The 21,307-nt window shown below is 41.2% G+C and overlaps 1 protein-coding gene across 1 annotated transcript; it reads left to right on the top strand.

The window, feature by feature from the left end:
* Window positions 1-9,988: 9,988 nt before the first annotated feature.
* On the top strand, window positions 9,989-20,504 carry LOC308129620 (sodium-dependent neutral amino acid transporter SLC6A17-like; the record flags this gene model as incomplete). The annotated part of the gene is made up of 11 exons (XM_080495608.1): window positions 9,989-10,271; window positions 12,991-13,148; window positions 13,841-13,967; window positions 15,431-15,612; window positions 15,703-15,813; window positions 15,913-16,154; window positions 17,283-17,475; window positions 18,042-18,234; window positions 18,530-18,689; window positions 18,840-19,002; window positions 20,100-20,504. The coding sequence occupies 11 exons, from the start codon at window positions 9,989-9,991 to the stop codon at window positions 20,502-20,504; spliced, it is 2,217 nt and encodes a 738-aa protein (XP_080351734.1).
* Between the last annotated feature and the right edge of the window lie 803 nt (window positions 20,505-21,307).

Raw genomic sequence — 21,307 nt, 5'->3', positions numbered from 1 at the left:
AAAACAAAATTATTTGTCTAATTCAGGAGACATTATTTTGAAATTGTAAACTTATATAAACAGGAAGAAATGCCCTTCGAATGAGTATTTTCTATTTTTATAAAGAAAGTACAATTGGTAAATTAATTATTTCAATCAGCGCTTAACAAAACTTAATCTGTGCTTGATCAAATAAGCAGCAAAGATGCAAAGCCATCAATTAAGAGGTGTTTTTGAATGTCCTTCCTTAAAAAAATGTCTTTCTCTTTCATTGTTTTTGGTGGAATACATTTATGATTGTGAACCGTCAAAAGATAGCGAGGGTCTTAAAACCTCTGTCCTCCTGTGGAGCCCAGTGGCTCCCAAAGAATGAAGTACTACCACGTTTGCACCACTAGAGGAAGATGTTTCATCAGAGAAATGTCATCGACCAACGAACTATAAATAGAAGAACGTTTGGGTAAAACACAAATCAACTGCATCTAAACTGAAAAAGGAAAGTGTTGTGTATGACATTGAAGCTAAAATTAAGAATACAACAACAAAGGCTTTAAATATGTCAGTTTATGTCAATAAATCTAAAATTTAAGTTGATTTTACAGTTAAATGCACTTTTCCACTTACCTTTATTGTTGTTGTTTGTATTTTCTAGATGCTACTTACTTCCAATTAGGAATTTTAGTCCAAATTCAGACACTTTACTTTTCATTTTCTGTAGGTTTATTGAAAGTAAGTATATGTTTGAACAGTTTAAACTTGAAAAACACGTCATATTTTTCTTTGCTTAAAGATTAGCATGTGGAGCTGAACAAAAGAAAACGTGTTACGTTTCTCTGCTGACACAGTCTGACTGTATTATTTGCTCCACCAACAATACTTACATAAAAATGTGTCACTTTCCTGCAGAATTATTATTATTTTTTTTTTTAAAGGATTACATTGTCCAAAATGGGGACAGAAGCTTTACCCTCAACCATGTGAGTTGGACTGGCCCCACTTTGAGAGACCATCTGGTGAGGTTCTACAGGCCGTCACATGTCCTCCTGCAGGCGAAGCAAAGTAATCTGCCCTCCTGTAATAAAATAGGGTTAATTGTGTATGCAAAACTAGCAGGGGAAATTTGCTCTTGCTTTAAATCTCCTTCCAATGTTCAGGCCAGTGGTTTCCCCCTAAAATGATGTAACAAAGCCATCTCGTCAACAGATGAGGATGTGGAATGGATTCAAGTGAAATTACAACAGCAGCACAAGCACATACAGACTCCCACACATCTGTATTTTCTTTTATTTTTTGGGAGGGGGGGGGTCAAAATTATCAGAATCAAACCTCAAATATGTCACAACAGATTGTTGTTTTATATGTTGATGAGCATGAAAAACAGGCATACAACAGACATATGAAGGCTTTTGTTAATGAGATGTCATACAGGAAATCTGCAAAGGATTAGTGTGGGGTGAAAAAAACAAAAAACAACACAGCGTTTAATGAGTTTCTATTTTTGTGTGTGGCATTGAGGTGAACAGCCTGACCCAGTGCACCCTGACTTTCGTGTGAAGCAGATGTTTGGTAACAGATTGGTTTTTGCATTTCTGTCACCTGTGTAAGGTGAGCCATGATGAAACCAGTGGAAACAATAAGATCCTTTGGGGGGAAAACCTATCAGAGTCTGAACACCACAGTCCTCACATGAAAAGTACCAATGAAAACCCTTTGGTTTTGAACTTAAAATGTCTGATGTGACCCACTTCCTAAACACCTGCACCACACCAGCACATCCCTGTGCACACACACTCATTCGCTGTTGTTTTAATACCACAGGAATACCTCATCTGATGTTAGAAATGGATGGATGAAGTGGGTTAAGAAAAATCTGTTCATGCCTACATCAACAAGAGAGATGAAAAGAAGAAAAGGTTTATTGGTTCTTAATGGTGTTTTTAAGCCAATATTCAGTTTTATTTGCATCGTGCTAAGATAAAGCAGAATCATGAATTCATCACAGACAGTAACCTCGTGAATATGGGATGTTATTACATCAACTGTTCATGTGTGCCACATTTGTACACATCCACTTGCTGTCATTACAAATTCGAGTTGTGTTTGGTAAACGGCTGGTACTCAAAATAATGGACGGGATAAATGATACAAAAGAGCCGAGTGCATCGTGAAGCTTTTTTTAGCAACTGAGAATGACCCAGACAGTGTAAACCACAGAGGAAGAAGCAGCAGGGAGGGGGGGGTAAGAAATGACGAGGAAGAAGGCATAGAAATGAGACTGGAGTAAAGGAAAAGTACTGGGTGGATGTGGCAGTGCAGATGCAGAAGTGATGCAGGCGTGCACGTGTACTGGTGGTGGTGGAGGGGGGCAGAACAGAAAGTGGGGGCTGCTTAACAGCCGGGAGACCGTGTGAAGTTGGAGGCGACTGAAGGTGAACAGCAGAGGGGAGAGATAACGTGCAGTGAAAGGGTGCTGACGTCAAACACAGAGGATCATGAGGCACAACAGAACCATAGGGGCTACATGAGGGAGCGGATTTGGAAAACCTTGAAAAGAAGGACACTACATTGGATTGGTAAAGGAAGTAGTGTTTTGTGGTAAATATAGGAAAAAGAGAAGCCTGACCCCTTCCTGGGCGACATTGCACATGAGTTTAAATCTCTGCACTGGTTGTCTGTGTGTCAGAGGATTGACTTTAAAATCTCAGTTCTTGTCTATTGAGCTTCCAATGGTCTCAGGCCTAAATATATCTTACATTTACTTGTAGAATATGAAACATCCAGACCCCCGAGGTCCTCCGGAAGAGGTTTACTCGGTGTTCCCAGAGTCAGAAGTAAATACAGTGAAGCAGCTTTTAGTTCCAACCCTCTTCACTGTGGATCAAACTTCCTGAACACCTGAGGACTGTTGACACATGAATTTCTTTTAAATCAGGTTTTAAAACACTATTTTTTGCTCAGGATTCAAATGGATTTTCTTTCTTTTTTATTATCTTAATAAAGCTTTTATATTATTTATATGCCTTTTTGAATCATTTTGTTTGAATGTATTTTCCTTTATTTTCTTGTAAATCAAATGGCCTTGCTTTGCCTTGAAGAGCAAATCTTCATTGTTGTACCTGATCAGACACAATGCAGGTGGAATGTGCTGTATGAGTAGTTGAACATGAGAAAAATTAAATCTGGACAAAGCAGCAGATCCGCGGTTCCGATGGGACTGTAGGTTCATTCACTAACCAGAGAGGGCAGCAGCGCCGCTGCGTCCACAGTCCCACTGGCCTGCAAGGCTGCTGATGCAAGCCTAATAAAACACTTTCAAATATGTGATAGAGTATCATTGAGCCGCACTCTGCAGTCCAGTTAGCAGCTTCATGCCCTGCAGCAACCGAGCTGTGCTGCCTTGTTCAAAGGCACTTGAGCACTTAAAGAAGACCAGATAACAATGTTTTACAACCACATTCCTCTAACATGGGAGTCCTTGCACTGAAGGTTGTTCATATTTTCGCATCACTTATTATTTTCTATGAGAAAAGGTGATATATAAGGTCCTATAGGAGCAAAAGTCAGGTGGGAAAACTACATGCTGAACTGTTTATTAATAAATTAGTGCTGAGAGCGGGGAGCTGCAGTGGGAGCAGCAAGTATCACTGTCAGAGTGCCGTTGAACTCACATTTAATTTGGATTAAAGAAAAAATTAATCCCCCCTCCTGTCTGTTAGAAGATGCGGCTAAAACTTCAGAGGTCTCCGTCTGGCAAACACCTCATATGAAACCTTTCACTTTCACGGGGGGGGGGGGGGGGGGGGGGGGTGCAAGAAGCAGGACATAAAGGAAAGACAGAGTATGTCATATGATCCTGAGGTTGCTCTGGTAACGGCTCCCAGTAGTAGGGCTGAAGAAGGTGCATCAAGAGCAATGGAGAGTAAAAGCCGGATGGTAAAAGGAGAAACAAAACCGACCCAGGAGCTTCTCTTGAAGTATGAGGAAGAACTTTGATGTGAACTAAACAATCTAAGTCTCATCCTGCTGAACAGAAATGGAAACCCTCGACAAGCCATGTTTTTTTACTCCACTGTAGAGGTCACATGATCAATCTGTAACACAGTTTCTAACATTATATTTAGATTTTCCACGAGAGGTGGTTTTCCCTCTGTGTTTTCTATTATCACTTCAAATACATTTCCACAGGAAGAATTGCAACGCGAGAAATATCAAGAGGCACATAGCTCACTACACAAAGAAGCCAAGCGAGAATGGGGGACAAAATAAATCCATAAGGTGAAGATAAAGAATAGCCACCCGATACTATCGTCCTCCCCTCGCTTGGTGGTATTACACTGTATTCTGGTCGATGGTGCGTGATTTATGGTCCCCTGGGTGACCGTGTCCACTGCACTCACATGGCACATCCCGTGTCTCAATCGAAAAATGACCACCAAGTTAGAGACCAGAGAATTTTGATCAAGTAGATAAAGTTGCTAAGTCTGAGATTATTTGAATGTAGTACATGCACTGAATGCTAGGAAATATCCCTGCAGAAAGTAAAGAGGTCACTTCTGTTCTGAAATAGAGGATTTTACTCACATTCATCAAAGTCCTTTGATCGATTATGTCAATTCAAATCTCTATTTACTTAGTAGCTTTTATATCTTATGCCCAATGGCTGTTTGAAACAAATACAAATAGGACAAATTAGATCTAATATATAGTCACCCTTGAGTTTGTATTGACCACTGGAGGCGGATGCTGCATGGAAGGGTTCAATTTTGAGGCAGGGTTTATTTGGTTTAGTCATAGAAATACAACAACAAATGCAAAATGATATGAGATGTTCCTAAAAAAAATTCAAAATTCAGGTTGATCTTTCAGTAGAGTGCCTGGCCTTCTACAGCATCACATTGCCCTCTGGGAAAAATAATCAAATTTTTGGCCCAGAGACTGCCCCTTTTGATATTTTTGCCTTGATATCTTATTAAAACGTTGCAGAACATATAGCATGTAACAAACTTGGTGCTTGATCCTGACGTCTCTCAGTCAAAAGAAGAGAAACGGTCGTCTTTCGAGGGACTCAAAGGAGACGAGAAGGAAAACAAACCTGAGTATCTTCCTCCAGTTTTAGATAAACCAGAAGAAGTTCCGGTGGTGAATGGCGGCACAGAGAGCCCTGCATCTTTCCTTTCCACTTTCAGAAGAGGAAGAACTCAGACTATATCACTGTACGCCTATATGTACTTGTACATGTTTGTGTATGAGCAAGCACTTGATTGTATAATTTATGCATTGAGAGAATCATATGATTTATTCACGTTTTGAGTCCATGTTTTCTTTTCCAAGCAGGAGGACCAGTGGGTGATAGTGAGTCTGTAGAAGAGAATGAAGAGGAAAATGAAGACGTATCCACCAGATCCTGGTATTCTACACCTACCCAGCCACCAGTGCCAACTTCAAGGAATATCCAGACTGACAAAAAAAGATATTCTACCTCCCATACATCAAGCTGGGTATTTTTTTCTCAAAAGATATATGAATATGATTAAGAATTATGAATATGATTTTGTTATATGAGTATTATTGCCTGTGATGGACTTGTGACCTGTTCATCTTGTATCCTGCCCTCATCCATTATAAGCTGGGATTGGCCCTGCGAACCTGAACAGGTTATAATTAGATGGAGTATTATTGCCTAATTCTCTTGTCCTTTTGCCATACAAGATATATATTCATGAAATAATGTTGTAATTTAACCAGTTGGCTGTGTGTGCCATAACCTATAACAAGCAAGTTGTTTTATGTTTTTTTTTCCTGTAGAATATTGCCCAGAATTAAGAATAAAGTGGATCATATTTTGTGGAGCAACGGTCTATACTGAGAAAGCTTCTTGTTTCTAAACCAAATAAATTAAGTGTTGTAATGTCATTATAGTCAGCAGACCAGAGAAAATTACATTATATAGTCAGTATTGGTAGAAACAAGAACCACGTTTTTTTATTATACCTAAATGTTTAGGTTTGCTGACAGAGTGTGATCTGATGGTATTACTAGTATTTTCTTCTCCAGCTGTTTTAGCAAACCATTGAGATCCAAGTTATGGTTGCATTGATTTAGGTCAGACAACAAGGTATTGTAAGTATGGTGAATCAGATTTTCTTTTTTATACACTTTATACACTTTACACAGCTTTATACACTGACCTGTAGACCTACACGTAATACTAAATGACAGGAATCTTGTGGACGTTTGTTTTATGGTTTAAAGTTTGCATGTGCCAGTTTATGTTCAAATTTGACTGAACTACACTATTGTACCAAATAATCTATTGTGTGACCTTTAAGCGGTCTTTTTTTTAATGCATCGTTTCTTTGGGGGTTTTTTTTCCATTATGCCGGCATGCCAGCGTTGAATGACTTAAATGTTTTATCAACTGGGGGAAAAAAAACGCGTGACGAAAGCTGCGTCAGACCATCACTTCCTCAGGTAGGAGTGGATAACCTTGACAGATCCGCACTCATTTCTGCGCCTCTCCATCTCTCTCTCTCTCTCTCTCTCTCTCTCTCTCTCTCTCTCTCTCTCTCTCTCTCTCTCTCTCTCTCTCTCTCGCTCTCTCTGTCTATTTCCAGCGCCTTTCCTCTTGTGCAAAGAGAGGTGTCATCTGTAACTGACCAACAAACAAGTGAAAAGATCCGTCGGGTCCGTATGTCTGTCGTTCCTGACGCGGAGACGCACCGCGTGCGTCACGGTGGCGCTCCGGACTCTCCTCCGTGCAGGAGAACGTACAGGAGGCGCAGCACGTGACACCCCCCCACCCTCCACTGTCCTGAGAGGAGAGCGCTCAGTCCAACACAACCAAACACACGGACGATGTATTCATGCCTCTCTCCACTCATCTTCCGACGTTAAACCCTGGATACCGCTGCAACACGCTCACGGTGAGAAGTGCAATGTTACTTTATTTCCATCCTCCCACTAAACATTTCTGTGCATGGATTTAAAGGGTGCAGACTCTTCAATTCAGCAGAAGTTCGCAGGATGCTTTAAAAACAATTTGGATGATCGTGTCACTTTTTTTTTTTACGCCCCCACTCTTAATGCATTACGAGAAGTTTTTGTTGTTGTTGTTGTTGTTGTTGTTGTTGTTGTACAATTGTCCCAACGTCGCCCCGTGACATCCATTTGTTGTAATTTGCGCAGAGGTCAGGCCCGTGCGCGTGTGTGACCTTGATTTTGTGGGGAAAAGTCGTCACATCTCTGAGGATGAGCAGCTGACCCAGAGGCGGTGCTCTCAGTTTCAGCACCAGATGTGTCCGCTGGTGTTCACCACGGCCGATCTGTGCTGAGGTGACGGTGATGGAGGGCATTCTGGGGCTTTTCAACCCTAGCTGATCCCGGTGGCGAGGTTGTGTGTTCAAAGGAGACTTTAAAGGAACTTTGCTCAAACGATCTCTTTAGACTTTGCCTACTTTTACATTTCAGAATTAATTTGTGCTTGTCATCTGTTAAAGTCAGACTTTTATCAGGCCTGTTTTAATGTCTTCACTGTGGCAACACTCTTCAACACAGAATCACCAGATGATCAATGAAGAATGATGATCGGAGCTGATCATTGATTTTCATCTATGAATTAGACTTTTTTTTAAATGATATTGATACCATAGTGAAAATACTGCAAGACTATATCAATAATCTCACTATTGAAGGCACAAAACTTCTATCTGATTTGTAACATCTGCTGACATGCAGCGTTACCACCAATAAAATGTGTATTCTACTAGAATGTGTTTTCCATTGATACAGAAGCATCTGTGCATTATTGGATGTGGTCAATTGGACCATTTTCAGTTGAGGAAACGTTTTGAAAGATTTGGGGGAATTTTCTTCTTTTACATTTATTTATTTCAGCAAAAACATGATCCCATTTTAACTTCTTTATTGTTTTTCTATCTTTCATATTCACGAGGAAATAGATATTTCTAATTTATAACTTGACTCTGATAGACTATAAAATCATCACTACAATATTGGCTGTAGTGATCGTGATGACAGCAATTAATGTCTGCAGCTTTAGTATTAGTACAGCCATAGTCAGTAAAGAAGAACATCTTGTAGAAACCATAGAAAACAGCAACTACTTCTCCACACATAACGTTATTTCTTGATTAAAAAAAACAACTCACATATTGTCTTTTGTTTTGGAAGTCTGTTATGGTAAATCTTGCTGTGGATTCAGTCTATTTGTCCTGTTTAGAACACAACAGATATTGTCAACTAAACTTTATTTCAATGAAACAACATCACAAGTAAAGATCAAGCTGATATTTGTTCCTTATTGGTTCAGACTTGGAGTTTAGTTTTTTTTTTTTTCGAAGGACGAGTGAGTGAGCTGGGAAAAGACAACATAGCAGGCCTCATCCACTCTCTTGCAGGATTTTTTTCCCCAGCTATTAAAAACATGCCTTTATTAAAGCAGCTCCACACAGACAGACATTTAGCATTGACTGGATCACCATAGCAGTGTTTTAATTTTATGGTGTTGTTGTTGTTTTTTTTCTTTTACTTCCTGCAGAAGTATTGTTTGAGTGACTTGATTTGTTTTCACTGCTTACTGCTGGCTCGATGACGTTGGGTTGAATGACAAGACAGAAAAGCATCATGGGGGTTTTACAGTTAATGCACACGGGATTATGAAGACTTGTGAATGGCTGTGCATGGATTATTGCATCATGCGCTCATCTTGACATGCACAGAAGAGGGAAAGATCTGGTGGGGAGGGGGAGGTTGGTTTTTTTTGTTTTGTTTTTAAACAGAAAGCAAAAATAAGCACCTCAAACTTTTTTAGCCATCTTGTCACCGGCTATAGGTCTGCGAGAGTTTGTGGCACATTTGAGGTCTTCGTCGATAATTTGCTGATCCTGTGAAATCTTGTTTTAGGCTGATGTAAGCTGCGAGCGCTGTGACGACCAAGGCTTGTGCACATCGCAGCTGTTACATCACATGAAAAGTGCAACCTTTACATCAGACTGTGATGTTGTACATGTCTCATCACCCTGAAATTACACATCTGGGATCAGACAGTTTTATTTATTTATCTATTTATTTTAATCCCTTTTTGTTTTTCTCTATAAACATCCCAGCGCTCTCTCCAGTCTTGCAATTTTGCAGGACGGCAGATGTTTATAATGGAAAAACGTTGCACTTAATAAGTAATGAGACGACACGGGAGCTTGTGATGTTGATCAGGAGAACACACGACAGCCCTTCATCCAAAGCATCATGTTCACTTCGTCCATTACGTTTGGGTCGAACCAACCACAACCTGGCCGGGGGGGGGGGGGGTGAGGAGAGGATGGATGTGGCTGCAAGGCTTCAGGGGATTAGGGGATTTACTGGAGGGGGAGCTTCGCTAAAGTTAAGCTTTGCAGAACAGGGAAATTAAATAGAACAATTTGCAGGATTGGGAGTTTTTGGAGAAAAAAAAACAAAGCATGAAAACAAAGAGCAGTGGTAAAGGTTTTGTTTTAGTTGAAAGAACTGGGTTAAGTTAATACGCGGGATGACAAATGGGCCTCGGTTTTCATTGGGGCATGGCCGTGTGTTGCAGTGCAGTGTGTTATTACAGGCTTAACCAAGCGCTAAATGGAGGAATAATTGTGTCAGCCACTATGTGAAGTGTTATTTAAAGGCCATTCGGGAAAGGTGGTATGATATTGTTTAATACAAAATGAGACTTCCTGAACAATGGTTCAACTATTCAAGGGGAGATTTTCTTCCTATTTCTTCCTTCCTATATTATTACACATTAAATATTCTCTAATCATCACTTTCTGTTATTTTTTCTTTTTTTGTTGCAGGTCTGAAGCCAAAAACTGAAATCCAGCATCTCTCTCATAGTTGCATCCATTCATCAGTTCTTCACTCAGTCCCAGCATCACTTCCTTCTCGACCTACCTGTCTCTCTCTGTCTCGCTCTTTTCTCTCTCCGCCCCCGCCCCCCTTCTCCTGACCCCCGGCCTCCCCGATGCCTAAGAACAGCAAGGTGACACAGCGTGAGCAGAGCCATGAACACGTCACAGAGTCGGTGGCTGACCTGCTCGCACACGAAGAACCGCTCGACTACAAGAACAGCTCGCTGAACGTCGGAGGCGCCGCCGGGAAGAAGGTCCCGCAGATAGAGGCGCCTGAAAACGATGGGCGACCCGCCTGGAACAGCAAGCTGCAGTACATCCTGGCCCAGGTTGGCTTCTCTGTAGGCCTGGGGAACGTGTGGCGCTTCCCTTACCTGTGCCAAAAGAATGGAGGAGGTGCGTTTCAAACAGTATTCACGTATGTTCTAGAGCCCAGCTGCTTTCGTGTGCTTTTATTTCACAACACGTACAGCATGTTCTCCCTTCAAATGTGTGGGTTTTTCTCCAGGCACCCTGGTTTTCTCTCAGAATCCAAAATCATTCATTTACAGTTCAACGGTGACTCTCAAGGATGAATGTGTTTGTATATGTGATTGTCTGTCTCCCTCTGTTTGTCCTGTGATGGACTGGTGACCTCGAAACAGTGTAGTTTTATAGAAAATATATGAATTGATGCTTTTTTGTGAACAAACAATCTGGAGATATCGGATAAATATCGGATAAGATATTGTTATGAAAATACATGGGCAGACTGCATAACACATAAAAATTTAAAAATCAAATTATATTGATGATCAAATATAACTTGAGGTGAATTTTGAGATATTCATTTAATCTTTATTTAAATTCAGATATCCTATATTACCCTAATTTTTTTTGAAACCAGATGTTTTAAAAGCCCAACATAGTTTAGGATTTTGCACATGTTTCACGCGATACTGTTGTTTGGCACAAGAGATTTGCTTTCACTGTCGTGATGTGAAATGACGTGAAGTGTTTTTAAATCTGTCCGCTTCCCGTTCCTGAGTGAACTGACCCATCAAAAGCAACATGGCACTGTTCATTCAGTACAAAACTGCCAAGAGAGCAGCTGTATTGTGCAGTAAAGAGCCAAGTCTAAATATAGCAGCAGTATTGATTGCTACAGCTGGTAGAGCAGGCTGAGCTGAGCTGATACTCCAGTAAACAGAGAGGAGCTCTCTAAAAATGGATGTAACCTGATGAGTCTTTATTTATTTATTTATTTATTGTGTGTGTCTGTGTGTGTGTGTGTATGTAAGAGGAGCCATGCAGAGTAAGTCTGTGTTTGGTGCAGGTGAAAAACATCTTGTCGTCATGGATTTATTGACGTGTCACTGATGTGTTGGTGTGTCGCTTCCATACCTTCGGAGTATTTTCAGCTTTTTTTTTTCATGATTCACCGTCGAGGTGTACGTATGTGAGGATTTATTGTCACCGAAGGCACTTTAACAGTCGTCTGACTCGCAGACTGATCGGAGTGTGCGACCTGGCGAGCAGCCATTCTTCACTGTGTAATTCGCTGTCAGGCAGCCAATTACCGACACATTAAAGGCCCGTGTTGTTTGGGAGTTATCGCTGTGTGGGCTCCTCTCTGGTTTCCTATTCATCCTTCTTCATGCACTTTTCTTTTCCAACAGTCACGATCCTACTTGCTCCTTTTGTCGAGCCTCTATCCGTAATTGGTGTCATATATACGTTATGAGCTGGTTTTAAGTTCAAATATCGTGTCCTGGAGGGGACTTGCATGATGAGAATCTTGTCAAAGACTCAAAGACTCAACCACATTTAACTTACTTTCACTTTCAGCTTTCTTGATTCAGTCTCCTGGCTCCTCTCATCTCTCTCCATCATTATCCACCTCCCCCAGAATGTCTATGCTTCTCAATATAATTCCTACTTTTGATGTATTAATAATACACGATGGCTTGCTATAAGTCTTTATATCCGGGATGATGACTCACTCTTTCCACATAAAACTCAGTTGCGTCCTGATTATTCCTTCCTGGATTACGTTTGGGAGTGGACCAATTTAGACTCCTATCAAATTTTTAATGGAATTTCAGACAATATTTGTCTTTTTCAAACCTGACTTCACAGTTTGCAATCAGTCAGCGACAGCCCATCTGAGCCAGTAATACAACGTTTACTGTAAAGAGATGTAATAATAAACAAATTCTATTGAATATTTCATCCCGTGGATTTATTTAGTGTTCGGAATCATCTTACTGCAGAAATGTAGATTGCAGTACAGCCATCCCTCATGCACATCAGACTCTAAACTCCCATGACACTGTAGTTATTTGCTGATTATTAAAGACCCGCAGTTTCATGTTTTAACTGTTATTGGGAATCCCAGGCAGTAGTGATTACGTGCACCAGTAGAAATCTTCATTTTATTAAATTGCATACATGACATATGTGGGTGGGTATTTTTATTTTTTATTTTTGGCGCTAGAAAGTCAATCATTAGTTTTTAGAAAATGATTAATGAAATTACCGTGAGCCAGTTGGAATGATTGTAAAGGGCTTTAAAGTTGCAGCTGTCTGGGTTGAGTGTCTCTAAGCTGTTGTCTAAATGGTTAAAGACTTGTTTACTGCAGGAGAACCACCTCAACTTCAAAGTAACTCAGTCATAATAAAAAAGTAAATTGTTCATCTGTGTACAACAATAACATCTTATAGAGGCTGTGATTTATTAACTTAGCAGCATCAGCTGCTGCTCTTAATTTATTCCGTCTTTTGCAGCTGATTCTTCTCTTTGTCACAATTTAATGAATCAGTTTCTTTCAACAAATGCAGATATCCAAATTATAGAACATCTTCCACCAACCTCACTGATGCTGAATTTGATGAATTAGCTCAGCTGATGTGTCACAGCAATAATGCAACACAATCTTAAGACATCACCCATGAGAGGAAGTAATGCAGGTATTATTTTAGGAAATAAATCATTTGTATTTTCAGTAAATCCTTTACAGTAACCAAAAAGTGATAAATATGAGTATAGACATTCACAGCATTAACATTGACATCATCTCCAACAAGTATTGTAAAGTTTCCGCGCAGCACTAACGCTCATCTTCCTGCTTTTCAGGTGCTTATCTGGTTCCGTACTTCATCCTCCTCCTCATAATTGGCATTCCTCTCTTCTTCTTGGAGCTGGCTGTGGGTCAGAAGATCCGACGTGGGAGCATTGGGGTTTGGAACTACGTGTGTCCACAGCTGGGCGGGATAGGAATGTCAAGTCTTATGGTACGATCTATCTATCTATCTATCTATCTATCTATCTATCTATCTATCTATCTATCTATCTATCTATCTATCTATCTATCTATCTATCTATCTATCTATCTATCTATCTATTCATCCATCCATCCATCCATCCATCTATCTATCCATCCATCCATCCATCTATCTATCTATCTATCTATCTATCTATCTATCTATCTATCTATATCTATCTATCTATCTATCATCTCTCTGTCTAGGAGATTAAAAACACAGATAAAGACATCTCTGTGGCCCTCAGGTATCGTGACAGTCAAAGGTAGACTTTCTTCAGAGTTGCTCGGCTGAAGAAACAGCTATAAATACTTCACAGAAGATCGCTGTTGAAAAGGGAGCACTTAAATTATTCATGGTTTCTTCAACCTTATTTAGCTTCTGAATGCCCTTGCTGGGAAGGCTGCTCCGCAGACTGACAGCGGCAGAGGACAGCCACAAAGCGTGCTGCCTCATTTGCATACTTCTCTCCCTGTGTACAGATGTTACACAGTAATGAAATATTGGTCTGAAGTTTAGCATAATCTATTTTCAATTTACTTGATACGTGCTGCATTTCCACTTTACATAAGCAGGAGAGAACAGCAAAATCGCATCTGGCGAAACAACAAATCACGGACCTCTAAAGTTTAACTGTCTAACTAATCTTTCCTTCTCTCCAGGTGTGTGGCTTTGTCGGTCTCTACTACAATGTGATCATTGGGTGGAGCATCTTCTACTTCTTCCAGTCCTTCCAGTATCCTCTGCCGTGGAGCGACTGTCCAATCAGAAAGAATGGCACACTTGCCAGTGAGTAACACTAAGTACTTACAGAGTATAGGAGAGAGACCATAGCTTTGAATTCGTGTGCAAAATGTACGATGTGTGTTATAAAACACAATGTGATCCCATTTGATACAGAATGACATCATTTGATTTGATTCAATGCGTTAAGATAGAATTCAGTGCCATTGTATCTCACCACAATGTACCACTATTATAATCTAATGTATTTCCATTAGAATACTATTTGGTATGATACAATACAATACAGTCCTATTCTGTGCCATCAGATACAATGTAGCACAATATAATATAATATGCTATGATACATTGTGACAACAATGTGGTATCATATGATAACATATGTTATGATGACATACTATGAGATCACATACATCAACTCAAAACAATTCCATACGACATGATACAATACTATGATATGATACAAGGATATTAACTCTGAAAGTGCAGCTGCAGAGCAACAGTCAAGTCTCACTGTGTGTCGTTCTTTACATCCAAATCTCAGGAGCTTGAACAAACAAAACAAAACTTAGACACAAAATCAACCCACTGCAAGACGAATACACAAATAAATGTTCATGCGGTGTTGTTTATAATATACATTGCACCATACATTCTATTTTATGTGTTGGATTTTAACTTGGATTGGATAATAATGTCGGGATTGTTTGGAAAATAACCACCTGGTGTCACCATGTAAATGGACTTTACTGGTATTGAGCTTTTCACTGCGCCGGGTGGCTCAAGCTGCTTTACACTACGAAGTTCAGGATTGGATTTGTGCTGAATCAAATCCTTCAGCACAACTAAGTAGATCAGACAAACTCTCTACACTCGCATACAACTCCCAACTGTCTGCTGTGACTTTGCTGACATGATCCAGAATAAATCCCTCTGTAGTTTGATCGATTAGCGGTGGCAATGTCGTATAAACCCCGCGGGGCAGCCGAGATTCAATCAGCACGTGGATGACTCAGCGAGGCAGAAGCTGCTGGCGGGAAGACGAGGAGCAGACACTCAGACGCATGCTGAAGCTGAAGGACAGCAGCAGAATCCAAAATACTTGATGGCGTGATAGGAAATATGGATAGCAAACATAGAAAGCAATACATTTAACAGTAATATCAGCCATACGTCAGATTATATAGAATTTCTCCAAGGTGGCCAGAGAATAAATGTGACAGCTGCAAACAAACCCCCCCCACCCCCCCTCCGGTTGTGAATTGGAGGTTCCTGCTTTGCATATTAAGTACTTGCGTGACCTTGTGTCACTCATTTATGTCCCGAACAGCGAAGCTGTAAATTGAGATATTGACCATCAGAAAACATTCTCTCTCTCAGTGTTCTTTCTCATAATGTCGTTCCTTTAGCTCCTCTCTGCTCCAACCAAACTCTCCCCTCCTGTCTTGTTATCACCCCAAGTAAACTTCCATTCTGCCCCCCCCCCCCCTCCCACCTGTGTTGAACAGTTGTGGAGCCGGAGTGCGAGAAAAGCTCGGCCACGACCTACTTCTGGTACCGTCAGACTCTGAACACAACCAGCACCATTGCAGAGAGCGGCGGCCTTAACATGAAGATGACCCTGTCGCTGCTGATCGCCTGGATCATCGTCTGCCTCGCCGTCATCAGAGGAATCGCCTCCTCGGGGAAGGTACTGCAGCACGCAGGATGGGAAAGAAAGGGGAAAAGGAGCTATATGCCAAGGTTTCTTCTTCCTGAGTGTTTTCCCTTTTCTCTGCAGGTGATGTATTTCAGCTCTCTTTTTCCCTACGTGGTGCTCTTCTGTTTCCTGGTCAGAGGTTTAATGCTCAAAGGATCCGTCGACGGCATCGCTCACATGTTCACTCCCAAGGTCCCACTGCCTGTTTGACAAAAAAAAAAAAAAATTCTTCCCCCACGCATCCAATCTAACCCTGTAATAATCACAATTCATCCTCTCCTTCCGTCTCAGTTGGAGAAGATGTTGGAGCCCCAGGTTTGGAGGGAGGCGGCCACACAGGTCTTCTTCGCCCTGGGTCTGGGCTTCGGAGGAGTCATCGCCTTCTCCAGCTACAACAAAATCGACAACAACTGCCATTTTGACGCCGTCCTTGTTTCTTTCATCAACTTCTTCACCTCCATTTTGGCGACTCTGGTGGTGTTCGCGGTACTGGGCTTCAAGGCCAACATCATGAATGAGAAGTGTGTCGTCGAGTAAGTTCAACGGTTGCGAACAGCTTTTCGTCTGTTCAAAATATCCAAAGGCGACACGGAGGTGACAGTAAATCCGGTCATGGTGGAAGTGATGAGATGTGATGGAATAAAGAAACAGACGTGACAGGACTGAACAGATTCAATAAGGGGAAAAAAGGAATAACATGACATTTATTGAGTTTTGAATTTGACAATCAGACTCTGGTGGAGATGGCAGCCTGGAAGAGATAACCCAGATGAATAGTCAAGCAAATAGGATACTCCAGACAGATGGCGGTAGAGTAGAGAGCGATACCAAAGCAGATTGGCCCCAGATGCACGGGCTTATGGAATGGGGAGTAGTGAGAGTCTGGTGGTTTTGTCAGTGTGGGAAAGTTGGTGTGATGATTGCGCAGCAGGAAAATGCAAAAATCTCTTCGGCTGCAGAGACAGAATGATAACATGCAGATCGTCCTTATTAAACTCTCAAACTCCATGTCAGAATTTTATCAGAAGTAGAAGATGCACTGTACAGAATGTAGAAAGATGATAAATCATTTAAAAAAAAAAAACATGAGCTAAAAAAAACCCAGCAGTAACTTGTTTGTAACACGAAATGTTTTAATTTAATATTTTTCATAGCTCTTGAGTCAAATGTTTGAGTCCCTATTCTGAATTCTTTGTTTTCTAAGATTGCGTCACTTCAATACACCTTGTTTTCAGGGATTTGAAGGATTAAGAAACTTCTATTTTTAGAGTGTTGCCTTGTTAGTATAATCAAGTAGTTTTCTTGTCTGAGCTTTCATCACAGCCTCTTTATCTTTAAGTCTCAGAAGAAGGACTTGTGTCTGGAAAACAGTCAAAACAAGTTCAGTGCTCTAATAGCCTATAAAGAATTGATTACAAAGTTGTTTAACGACAATATTCAAATAAAAACAAAATTTGTTTTATGAATTTTCCTGTTGGTTTTTCCTGATGTATTTCAACAGTAGAAAATAGGTTGTTTTTTTTATTTTAAACCACAAACATTGTCCAAGTAAATTTCACACAATGCAATTTTTATCTGTCATTGTTTGCTTTTGTTTGTTTCTGTATTAATCCATATGAACTTGTTTTTTTTTTTTTTATTGTGTTGGCTCAACATTGCAGGAATGCAGAAAAGATCCTCGGATATCTCAACTCCAACGTCCTGAGTCACGATCTTATTCCACCCCACGTGAACTTCTCTCATCTCAGCACGACAGACTACGCCGAGATGTATGGGGTCATCAAGACGGTGAAAGAAGACCACTTTCCCCAGTTGGGTCTGGAGCCCTGTCTTTTGGAAGATGAGCTCAACAAGGTCAATCAATTGTGTCAATCTGTCATGGCGACCTGATTGGTTCGCTGATCGATCGCATGTTGTCATAATTCTGTCTGCTTTGACTGAACCGTCAGGCACTCTGCGGTTTGGCAGCATCAGGAGAAACACAATCTGTCTGTTTCAACACACATGCCTCCTAATCCTGGACTTGTCATGTTGCAAGACAGACATTGGTACTACAATAAGAGCGTTTAGTACAGCTGCAATGGGAAGTCGACCCATTCTCCAAATTAAAGTCACAATCACTCCAAACCAACTCAGTCAACTGGAACAAAGTCAATAATCATCTGATCTGAACCAACAAGCAGCACTTGCAGGTCAGAGGACACTGAGATCAGGAAACTGGCCAGCTGGACGATGCACGGGTTCCAGGGGTGTGTAGTATGTTTACACACACCCCAATGCGGTCAATGGCATTCTCATACATTAAATGAGTGAATGTCACCGGCCTGTCTATATGAAAAGAGTGTTTGTTTGTTGATGTTGCTGTTGTCGAGCATGTTGCACGCTCTCTATTGAACACATGTCACCGTCTCTCCCCGCAGGCCGTCCAGGGCACAGGCCTGGCCTTTATTGCCTTTACAGAAGCCATGACTCATTTCCCTGCATCTCCGTTCTGGTCAGTCATGTTCTTCTTCATGCTCATCAACCTGGGTCTGGGCAGCATGATTGGCACCATGACTGGCATCACCACGCCCGTCCTCGACACCTACAAAGTCCAGAAGGAGCTTTTCACAGGTAAATAAACCACCACCCGCACACCGACCTCCTCCCCCGCCACCCCGATCAGGACTATTATGGGCTGGGACAAACTTACTCTGCACTTAAAAAGGATTTAAAGTACATCGGGGAATGAGCTGCATTCTGCTTTCAGTTGATGCTCTGCGGGTACAAACGCAAAACCATTTAATCGTGATTTAATAGGCTGTTACTTCCCAATTTCTCACCTGTGAAGATAAAAATCGTGAACTTTGTCCGTCTTCTCCTCCGAGGATAAGCTATAACCTCCCTGTCTTCTTTGTGTTTGTTTCAGTGTGTTGCTGCATTGTGGCTTTCCTGTGTGGCCTGTTGTTTGTACAGCGCTCTGGAAATTACTTTGTCACCATGTTCGACGACTATTCTGCCGGTCTGCCTCTCACAGTCGTGGTCATCTTGGAAAATGTGTCTGTGGCTTGGATATATGGCACTAAAAGGTCGGCCTCAGCTTGCATCGAGATTACATTTAAATAACGCAAATGAGAATAAGCAGTGGCGCAGCCAAGCCTTGATACGTATGTTTTATATTTTGCAAAATGTCTTCACTTATTCTTATCTTTTTTTCCCCTCATTTCTGTCATTTGCAGGTTCATGCAGGACCTGGAGGATATGTTGGGTTTCCGTCCATGTATAATTTATTTTTATCTGTGGAAATATGTGTCCCCGATCTGTCTCATTGTTCTCATCTCAGCCACAGTTATAGAAATGGCCATCAACCCGCCAGGATACAACGCCTGGGTTGAAGAGCTGGTCAGTTATTATTCCTCCATTTTGAAGCGTTAAAATATTGAAGAGGCATTCATTTCAACCACTTGCTAATTTGAGTAGGTTCATGAAATGCATTTGAACTGATGATTCAGAATCTACACAAAATAAATATATTGCTAAAAATGCTAAATATATTGGGTATCTAAAATAGTCAAGCTATCAAGGCAATACTGGAAACGTTTTTAATCAGACCTGAAATATTTTATCTCTGCTACTTGTTTTTTGGTTTTACCATTTCCTCCTGGTGTGATGGGTGTTCAGACTGGCTAATAGATAAATGTTTGTCCAACTAAATTCATATTTTTGGTTGAAGGCTCCACCATGTGTTATGTGAGGCTATTTGTTTATTTATATCTTGATCAGGGCCAAAATAATTCTTAGAAAATATTCATTGGAGTGATTTACTATGAAATTCCATCGATTTGCTGCTATTAAGTTGAAAACAGGATTAGGACATCTCTTTCTGGGAGGAATCAATTTTTAGGGTCCAGTTTATTATAATTTAATAAGTCAGAAAACAGAAGGATTTAGTCTGAGAAAGCCGTTCCTGTTCTAGTTCAGAGGAAATGACTCATCTCCATTTCTCGACTCCTAATTTCTAAATAAAATTTTTCTCAGAATTAGCATGCATAATTGATATATTCTTGTGGCAAAGCGGTTGGCCATTAAGACATTTAATCTGTCCTGAGTTTATATTCAGAATAATGACATGAAAGGAACAAGCATCAGATCATTTCCCCGCTTAGGTGTCAAGTTCCGAAGCAACTGGAAAGCTTCATCATCCTGCATTTTGAGGCTTTTAATTACTCTCCAGTCAATAGAAATATCTGGTTGAATATCTTTGCCCCTCCTCTTCCACTGGAGCATATCCAATTTTTGCAGCATGAGTGTGAAACATGTAGATATAATAAATCAACTTCCACTCAGAAATCTTTCTCTTGGCATGTATTGGGATGTGTGTGTCCCGATGCGTGCAAAAAACTAGGCAACGCTGCAGTTTTGGATCTATTGCCTGCACAATCCCCCAGTCTTGAATTTGTGGCACATGATTAAAGCTTCTCACGCTCTCTGTCTCTCAGGCTCAGGAGCAGTTCCAGAGCTACCCTCTCTGGGCGCTTGTCATGTGCTTCGCTCTGATCGTGGTGGCCATGCTTCCTCTTCCCATCGTATTCATCGCCCGCCACTTCAACCTGATGTCAGACGGCTCCAACAAGCTGTCTGTCTCCTACCGTAAAACCATGATGAAAGACATGTCCAACCTGGAGGAGCAGGACGAGGCCAGATCCATCCTTGGCGCGAAGCCCGGTGATGCAACATCTGTGCCGGCACGCAGACCCTACCTGACCCCGGCGGGCAACAAATCCTTTGATCCCAACTCCCTGTCTCCAAGCAGCTGCTATGGAACAAGCTACCAAAACGCTGCCATAAGCCCCACCACGCCGACCACACCCACCACGCCTGTCATGCCAGAGTCCGATTCCTGAATGCTGTCCAAAACCCTGACAAACGCCCTGTGACACCCAGGCCTGTAGAACCCAGTACTTGTCAGCCATAATGTCTCCTCTAGGAGTCACTGCAGCACTAATAACCCCACCACTGCCCTACTTCCCCCCCCACCACACTGTACATAGCTTCCCAGTATACCTGAGCACACACTACTAACACAGAGGAATCACCCACAAAGATGTCTACCATGTTTTCTAGCACCCGGAGCTTGGAGATGTGTGTTTTAAAAAGAAAAAAAGAAAAAGAAAAGAGAGACAAGTTTCACTCCTTACTGTTGACCAAATACTGGAATCAGGTTGAGATTAATTGTTGACAACGCTGTACCTTGTTTGTATTTGAAAAATCATCAGGTTTATGTGCTTATTAGGATGTTCTGTGGTCTGGTATTCGTTGCCTTAGTCGAAGGGTCCTCAGTAGACACAGACCCCCACCACCACCACCACAGTGTGATGCACACGTCTGCACAGTGCCGGGGATCTGAAAGCATGAATGTAGAGGAGCTGGTGCGATCCCGCTGGCTGTGAGATCGCTAACGGGCTTCAGCACAGGACTAAGTTGAATGTGAGTGTTTGAGTTACTTCTGCTGTAGCAATACTAGGTGTCAAAGCCATAAACAGCTTCATGTAGACCGAGTTTCTTTTTTGTATTAGATTTAGTAGAGCGGGTCTAAACTGAGCACAGGTGCTCAAAATTCTCATGCTGTAGAATTTTTTGACAGTATTTTCTGTATTGTAAAATATAGTCACAGCTGCTCTAAAGACACCTATTTATGTTGCTTTCA

Source organism: Blennius ocellaris (genome assembly GCF_963422515.1).
Source record: "Blennius ocellaris genome assembly, chromosome: 4".
Taxonomy (NCBI): domain Eukaryota; kingdom Metazoa; phylum Chordata; class Actinopteri; order Blenniiformes; family Blenniidae; genus Blennius; species Blennius ocellaris.
The sequence above is the reverse complement of the archived record's forward strand: the minus strand, read 5'-3'. Positions and strand labels throughout refer to the sequence as shown.